Genomic DNA, 9,374 nt, shown 5'->3' with positions numbered 1-9,374 from the left:
GGCGGGTCGAGAGGTCCTGATGCTTGAGGCGCCGCTGGACCCATCGCGCGAGGGTTGGTCCGTTATCAACCAGAAGGAGTTTATCGATGCATTGCCCTACATAGACGACGACTATGGAGATCCCAAGGTGAAGGCGGAAGTCGACACGCTCGTCGAGGCCGAAATGCGCAAGAGCGTCAAGAAGCCCGCCGATTTCCTCAAGGATCTCCCTCCTCTTCTCAACTTCGACTTCGAGGTAGGACAGTTACCTATTTGTCTTTCGTTAGTCTAGCTCTGGTGTCAAATAGGTTGCGGAAACCTTAAGAACCTTAAACTATGCTTGATTTGAAGTGGATAGGAAATATTATGTTTCACGCAATTACATTTTGACAGTTTAGTTTTGTTGCAATTCATAAGAAATTGATTATACCAAGGAAATTAGATCATATGTTTATTTTTTTCTTGATATTTAGCTTATCCCAGTGAAAGGCTCAAGTAAAATTGAAGTGTCAGCAACATTTGATTGTGTTCATTCTTAAATTTATTGTTCTTAAAACCAAACCAAAAAGAGTTTTTTCTTTTCTGCTCAATTTATCTCTAAATCGAACAAGTGGGTTAAAGCTTGTTTCAATCAAATTCCTTTTCATTTCCTCTCTTTCAATTCCGTCAAAGCAAACCGAGCCTTAGACTTCCAGCTATAAGTTTGAAGAAAAGAGAATCAAGGCTTTGGATTCCAGGTTTTCTTTATTGCATTGGAGATTTCAGGGCATAATTGCTTCTGCTGCTTGAAAAATGAACTCAGTCAGGGATTTGTGATAGCCTTAGACTCCCAAGAAGCATGTCGTTGAATTTTTTAAATGTAGGCCTCTATTTCTTTGATTGGTAACTGCTAATCCATTTGTTTTCCTTCTTGTCATATTTCTTTAGAGTGTTGAATTACAAGATTGATAAGGAAAACAAATTATTATTTTTAGATGAAACAAGCCCAGTTAATGAACATAGGATACATCAACAAATTATGTTTTGTGCCTGTGTGTCGCTATGTCTATCCTCATGATGTTATTGTATTACAGTTATATGTGAAGGTTATCCCTACGTTGTGTTGTCTTATAATGACATTCTATGCATGCTGCTTCACTTGTAAAAAGAAATAGCACATATATCGATTTAGTATCATATGCATATCATGCATTTGGTTCATATCTTATATTACACATTTGTATTGAAGTAGCTTCTAGGATTTGATTTAGTGACAAAGACCATAAGAAAGTTAGAGAAAACACTATACCATTATAAGCAAGTAATAGATGTGTTTTCATTAAAAAAATCATGAACATAATCTTTAATATAATTCGTATATGTAAAACTTTACAATCCTATGGAAATATATGATTAAATTGTGCAGAAAGTAACATTCAAGTTACATGAAATATTGTTACTCTATAAAAATGTAATAGAGTAAATATGCTTAAAAGGAGATTTTTTTACTGTGATAAAACCAAAGATAAAGTAGAGGGGGTGGGTTGAGTTACTTCTTTCAAAGGTAAATGCCAGACACCTTTTTTATTATGCTCCATGGTTTAAAATTGCGCAATATGAGGCTCGCCTTGAGGCCCGCCTTTGCGTAATTCCAGTAAAAAACGCCTCGATGCTTACGCCTCGAGTTTTTTTAATGAGGCTTGCGCCTCAACTTGGTTGAGGCCCGCCTCGCATCACTGACATGATGCTTACGCCTCACGCTATATATATTAAAACTTACATAAATCTTAAAGTAAATGCTCGACATTGGACTCTATAGGAGAGGAGGAAGGGGAGAGAGCAGTTCACCATAATGATGATTCAAATGAAGAACTCTTAGTGATGACAGTGCTGATGACTTATGAGTTCTTATGTTATATGTCATTGCTATTTATTTTTGGAAATTCGAATTATATGCTAATGAAAAGAATACTGGGATTTCAGAAAGATAGAATTTTGAGTTGAACTATATTTAATGCTGTCTTATTATTGAGATATTTTGATTTCACTTCATATCTTATGCCTTTTTATGTTTTATATTATTCACTCATTAGTATATAAAAAATTTATGATTTTATGTTTACGCAATCTTTTGATTTTGAGGCTTACGCCTCGCCTCACGAATGAAAAACGCCTCAATACCTGAATAAGCAATTTTAAACATTGAATATGCTCGTCATTTGTTGAGTGTATATGAGGCATATTTGCGTATGACCTGGACACATGACTCCTAGAATTCTCCGTTCTTTCTAGATGGATGCATTGTCTTAATTAAAATTATTAGGTGCTTCATTTAAATGATAACAACCTTGTTTGTTTTATTACTTGTAAATATAAGTTTCGATTGAGCTTTGCACTATTATATTTCAGTTCAAACATTATAAAAGTATTAATGGCTTTCCAGAATCACCCCATGCTTGCTAGAGAGTATGACCGTGTAAGAGCTGGCAAGCCTCCTGCAACTTTGGAGATGTCACGTTATGGTTTAGAGCCACCTCCATTGAATAAACGTAATGATGTGACTGCTTGGAGGCAAGCTGTAAGAAATGGTGAAAGTCTAGTGCAACATCAAATCATACGGTGAGCTTTTTCTACAGAGCTTTTTAATGATTATTAATTCTTATAATGCTGTCCTCATGGTTGTCATTTCTGTGAATTTTGTGACTCTAGTAAGTTATGTACTTGTTGAAAGGATAGCATACTCTTTTGAACGTAGCTTTGTTTCTTGGATGACCATGGTTTGGTTATATTTTGTCTGCTTAAGTCTTTGTTGTTTTACTTAGGAGTATATGATGTCCATGATCGAACTGGTCTACTACCACCTTTTCTAATATCCTTTGATGGACCACGCTTAGAAATTGAGCCTGAACTGCTTTTACTCATTATTCTTTTCTCCAGCAAAATTCCAGCCTAGGGAGGTTCTACGATATTTGTAGGCTTATTTTTTGAAGGGTTTACACTGAATAAAAAATGGGGACAGTAGCAAGGAGATGATTGACTTGTAGGGTGATGGTGAGAGGCGAGTAGAAAGAAAAACTGAAAAAGGATACATAAATACGTCTGGTGCTATGATGTGCTATGTTATACTGTGCTTTCAAGTAGATTGGATGATTGCTTGGTAAAATTACTAGTATTTGTTGTCTGAATAGTTGTGATGAATTTTTGACAAAAACAATTGTGGTATAAAATGACTTGGTTAAATGACACGAAGTAGACATAATTATTTGTTAACAAATAATATTAATTATATTTATGTTAAAAATTACTTTTGAAATTAATATATTAATAATTTATCTATGAATAAAATTAAGCTTAATTAAAATTATATAGTAATTTATACAATAATAATAAGCCTTTTTTAATGAAAGAAACTTTGTAACATTCATCCATAAAAAGCACCTTAAATGATAATTGAGAATATAATACGTAATAGTTGAGGTTTTTTTGGTAATATCAAAATAGTTTAGGGGTATTTTTATAATGACAACGCATTTTTAGAATGCATGTTTAGCTATTCCATAACCCCTATTTTTAGCTTTTGCATTCTAGTAACTTTTTCCGACAACTATTAATCTAACTTATAGTTAATGCTTAAAAATTGATTTTAGTATCTTAAAACACATTATTGATTGAGGCATTAGGTACAAGGCTTTGGATGAAGTTTGCTTACTGTAGGAACTTGGTTGCAATGGAGATTTTCATTGATAAAGCTGCTAAATTTTTAGAATCAAATGTGAAATTGTTCTGGATAATCAGCTCAATGAGGCCTTCAAATTATTGAGGTATCAATTGCCTAGTAGAATGGTTGTGGTTTTGACTAGTCACAAGATTTTGAGCTTGTCTAAGCGCCATTCTTTGTTACACTAGCCAAATTTGGGGCTTCTTTTCGTCATGATATTTGTGTTGACAAACTATGATGTGAACATGGTATAGAAAATCCATAGTGAGAATTTGTTGATTACGAAGCAATTGACCCTTTTTTGTAGGATATGTAAAATCAGGCTACTGTGCAAACATAAAAAATGGATTTGATTGCTTTGTGAAAGAGCTTTATATGTGCTGCGAACTACCAAATGGGTTAAATGTCCATTTTTAATGTGTTAATTTGTAGAAACTTGTTTTCTTATTTCTTAACCAGTGTTTTGTTAAGATGGAAAATGGAAATCAGAAGTTGCAATGACAGTTTGTATTCAATTGTGCCTCGTTATGTTTGGTGTAAAATAGGTGGAGGCATGTAGACTTATGAATGAGTATATCTTAAAACCTCCTTATGATGATCTTCGGGCATCGACATAAGTCTTTTGGATTGTAGTTTTATGTAGATTGGTCAGCATATCCCGTGTATTGTTGTACATGTTAGATTGAGATTAACCAAAAATGATGTATCATTTCTTGCACTTGTGCTAGATTTCTTAGTTGGTTTTTCCTGTTAATTGTTGCTCAGATTTTCTTGTGTTATTTGTTACTTGATGATAGCATGTTATGTTCTAATTGCCTCAAAATTTCATGTTATACGGAGATTATCTGTTCTTATTTTAACTGATATTTTAAAGGAAAATTGCAAAACTTGTTTATAACAAATGTCTTTCATTTTTTTTTCCAGAAAAGAAAAAAAAAAGAATGAACATATTTACTTTGAGCGTTAAGGTAATTTTTGCTGTTGAGGTTTTTAATGTTATTTTGAAATTTACAAATGACCCTAAAAGAAATAAGTACACAATTTTTTTATGATTTAATCAACAAATGGGTCTTTAGTCATTAGATAATTCATCATCATTGCTAGCCTTATTCCGAGCTTCCAATTATTTGAGTCGGCTTCATGAATCCCCATTTTCTATTTGTTCTTGCTTAGTGATGCCGAAGGAGTTAAATCTATTATTAACAAATTATTTTGAACAACTTGTAGCCATCTAATCATAGGCATATCCCTTCACCTTTCTAATTCTCTAGTAGTAATTTTATCTATTTAACTAATTAGTGCATTCTCTACCCTTTGTTGTATATGTCAAAACTAAGGAGAACTTGTTAAGTTTCTTTTCTTTTATATATTGATGTACACTATTAAATTATTTATTATGCTATTGTTTATCAAATTACAATTGCTGATTGAAGGATAATGAAAAGGTTCCCATTGTCAAACTAAAATTAGGAAAGGTTGAGGCTTGTTGTTTGGTTAATAATTGATTGAAAAATTCTGCTTAGATCTTTGAAATTGCCCCAAATTTGATGTTTGCTAGTATGAGGGCATGTTCTACAAGCTAATCACCACTTCATTCTATTATGGTGAGAAGGAAGGTTTTCCTAGGACGCAATCTTAATATTACATGCTTTAAGTTATCCTGATTTTGGTGAGAAGTGTATGAAGGTCTAACCAAGTAAAAATTAAGACTAAGGGTTCTTTTGGGATGTCTTTCTTACTTCTTTTTAAAGCAGGTTTATAGTACACAAATTTAAAATTTTGTACTAAAAAACTATTTTAAGTAGTAAGAAAGCCATTCCAAATGAAGCCTAAATTTGTTTTATAGAATTCAGAAGTTTATATAAAACTAAAGAATTGGAAGACACAATTATAAGAAAAAGACTAAGTATTATATGCTTGCAAGAAACTAATTAAAAAAAAAACAATTATTTTTTGTTTGAAAGATTAATGATTGGAATGGGAGAGTAGTAGATTATAAATTGTTGAATGATAAAATAACTATGGTGAATAGGATTAATAATATGGTGATTGCAATATGTTTATTATAAATGTAATTAGTACTTCTGCTACTCAAGCTGGATAAAAAAATATTTTGAAAAACCAATTTCAAAAATGATAAATGAATATATATATATATATATATATGAGGAAGAGAGGTTATTTAGTACTGGTGACTTAAATGAATGTACAGCCTCTTGTAGGATGAGCAAATGCTAGGAGAAAATAGATGGCGGGTGCGATAATAGGATATAGAAATTTGCTGGGAGAAGTTAGACTTAATTTATGAGTAATATGTGATCCTGCAATAGCAACCATATATTTGAAAAATGAGCAGTGAATTTAGTTATATTTCAAAGCTGAGTTATCAAATCACAAATATAAAAGAAGATAATTTTTTTTTCAAATACTTTTTGGTGTTTCTAGTAGAAATTTTGACCATACCGCATTGAATAGTAATTATAGGTGTTTATCTTAGAAGTGGAAGGAAATCAATAAAAAGATATGATTGACTTGTGAATTGTGATAAATTTATGAAACTTGAAAGGTGAGCAGTTTTTAATTATTTGAGATATGTTGCTAAGCGATAAAAATTTGAATTTTATGGTTCATCCTAACTTATATGGTAGTAGATTGCTAGTTGAATCAAGAAGATTGTATAAATGTTTAAAAATGCTTAGAAGTAGATCATCCACAAAAGGGGCAGAGACTTGATGGTGGATCAAAATTTGAGGTACAAATTTTTTTTTTTAATTCAAAGAAATATGTACTAAAAGAGTGGCCAAAATTAATACAACTTAGTCTTACAATGATTATAAAGAAGCTAGAAATCTTGAATAGTGGGTAACAAAAAATATTGCTTTAGATTGTTTAAAAAAATAAGATGAAAAAAGACATAAAAATACCTGAGCTAAAATATCGAAGGTCTAAATGTGTTGACCAAGTTAGATGTATTAAAATTAAGGATCATAGAATATATTAGGGAAATATGAAAGAATTATTTGAAGGTATTAAATGAGATTTTTAAAGGCAATTTATTTAGAAGGGCATAAGGAAAAGAACAATGAAATATATTATAAACTGATTGAAAAAAATAAAAGTGGTTGATTTTTGTTTGAAGATGACTTCTAATGGTAAAGTTTTAGGTACAAATGAATACTTAATGAAATTTATAGAGTGGTAAGATATATTAGTACTTTGGTTGGCATGATTTAGAGTGGTATGTAAGGAAAAAGTCATTGATCGTCAAGTGGGGTTGAGATGAGAATATTAAGATGGATATGTGCGAAAACAAAAAAAAAAAAATATTGAAATGTGATTATTTTAGAGGGATTGTAGGAGTAGCACTTGTAGGACTGAAGATGATGAAAATAGACTAACATGCTTTGATGAAGGGTTGAAGATGCACTAGTAAGACAAGATAAGATTAATGCAAACAAATTCAGAATTAAAACCGATAGAACAAAGGTAACATGGCTAGAAGTAAGCAAAAGGATTTGCATTAAATAGAGTTCATATGTCTCATGCAACATTTAATAAAAATAGATAGAGAATTAGGAATGATAAAGTTGACATCAATTAATTGGTGTAAAGCTAATGATGGTGATGCTGATGATTGAAGGAATTTGAGATATCAGGTGATAGGTTCGTTTTAGCTGCAATTTATTCATCAGCTAGAGCCCTTAAACCCTCCCTTATTTTCCTGTAAACCAATGCATTTTCCATTTTTCTACAATATTACCTACAAAACTTGTGATACAATGCTATATGAAATTAAATTTCTCATAAAAAAATGAAGATATTGAGGCGTGCAGGGTACACTTAGGGCAATTTTGTATCTATGATAATGTTTACGTTGACTTCCAGGTTCAACTTCAATTGTAACTTTATTCACTGCGTCTGATGGCCTACTCAACTAGTGGTAATTATATTAGATTGCGGCTATATTTTCTCTGGATTTTAAGCAAATGATCTCATCTAGAGCCAGGCCATGTCATCTTTTGAATGTTCTTTTGTCTTCTCATTACTACTGCTAAAGTAAGGCCTATTAAATTAGACTCCTTGTGCTTTCTATTAACACCCTAGCTTCTCAATTTGTCTCTGTTTAGTTTCATCCTTACCTAAAAATATAATGCCTTTTGATGACTTGGCGGGTTGCTAGTCTCCTATTACACTAGTGAGAACCAAAGTGGAGAAATCAACTACTCATGCTTTAATATTTAAATGTAAATAGATTCATTTACAATATTTCACAAGTTCTTTTATTTTAACCACCCTTGTTCGAATGCTAGAATTGAAAACCTGGAGCTAATGTTAAAGCACGGCACTGATCTCTCCAAACTACACAACAAGGTAATGGAGACCTTTTTGTCCAGGTATAATCTCTTCCTCGCTTTTTTTGTGTGGCTCTTTTGGCACTAAATAATCTGGTTGATATATATATATATATATATATATATATATATATATATATATAGAGAGAGAGAGAGATATTACACTTCTAGTTATTTCACAAATGTAGTGATACCCAATTTATCACTCATAGACAAAATATTTTTGCTTGCAGTGGACTGAACTTGGACGCGCAGATGGAGCTTGCTTAGCAGCTCCCGCTAGGTGATGGGGTAGTTTTCTGGAACCAATTTTAAGCTTTATTTGGGATGGCTTTCTTCTTCCTTCTTAAAGCGGATTTTTGTACTAAAATACCGCTTTAAGAAGCAGGAAGAAAGCCGTCCCAAACGAAGCGTAATTTGGTGCTCAATCTGCTAAACTTACAAGGGCCTTTATGCAGGTGAGTTTCTACTCTACAGAAGATATTGGATGTCTTGTCTTGAAGATTTACGGTAATTAGCCAGTTTTTATGGAGATATTTACATATGATATCTTATCATCATCATCTAACTGTCAGTATCTTGCCAGTTAGCAGTCTTGTTTTCTTCTTATATGTAATTTTAAGCTCTGTGAGGAGGCGCATGTTGATAAGCAGTAGGCTTCTGAAAGCTCTCTAAGTTTTCATATGAGATGTTTAAACCTTTTGTAGACGTTGATATACAACTTGAGAATAACTCGGCGATTTCATCTCATCAGCTTTATGAAAATTTGCTTATTGATCAAATTTAGACTTTGTTTGGGGCCGCTTTCTTAATGCTCTCTAAAATGATTTTCTAGTATAAATATTTTTAGTCAAATTTTTATTTAAAAGTTGTTTTAGAAAACAATAGAAAAGTTGTCCCAAATGTAGCCTTAGCCTTTATTTGTAATGTTGTTTATAAGTACATAAATTTCTTAAAAGTAGGAAAAAAATAGAGGTCTAAAGTTGTCTCAAATAAAACTTTAGCTTTTGTTTGTGATGATTTTTTTACTATTTTATAAAATAATTTTTTTATTAAAAATTTCTTAGAAGTAGTTAAAAATAATGGTTAAAAATTGTTCCAAATAAAATTTTATATGATTTGGAATGCCTCATATTTGGTATCACATCATATATATATATATATATATATATTCTTTGAAATTAATGCTATTGAACTTATAATATGTGATTATAGATGGTTAAGATTTTAAATTGTGGAGGTTTTTAAATGATTTAAAAATAATATATTAATATATGATGATATCTAGCATTTGATAAGTAAAATACATTAGAAAAATTTGATTTTCAAGGTCCTTATATGTTCGA

General features: G+C 31.5%; 1 protein-coding gene across 1 annotated transcript in view; it reads left to right on the top strand.

Annotated features, from left to right (window-relative positions):
* Nucleotides 1-8,116, top strand: part of LOC110104520 (pre-mRNA-splicing factor SPF27 homolog) — a 24,257-nt gene extending 16,141 nt beyond the window's left edge. The window contains exons 2-4 of the mRNA XM_028694271.1: nt 6-235; nt 2,402-2,577; nt 7,987-8,116. Of these exons, the coding sequence (XP_028550104.1) occupies nt 6-235; nt 2,402-2,577; nt 7,987-8,116 (536 nt within the window). The remainder of the gene's footprint in view (nt 1-5; nt 236-2,401; nt 2,578-7,986) is intronic.
* The last annotated feature ends 1,258 nt before the right edge of the window (nt 8,117-9,374 follow it).

Source organism: Dendrobium catenatum, unplaced genomic scaffold (assembly GCF_001605985.2).
Source record: "Dendrobium catenatum unplaced genomic scaffold, ASM160598v2 fragScaff_scaffold_434, whole genome shotgun sequence".
Lineage (NCBI taxonomy): Eukaryota > Viridiplantae > Streptophyta > Magnoliopsida > Asparagales > Orchidaceae > Dendrobium > Dendrobium catenatum.
This window is presented reverse-complemented; position numbering and strand designations above follow the sequence as displayed.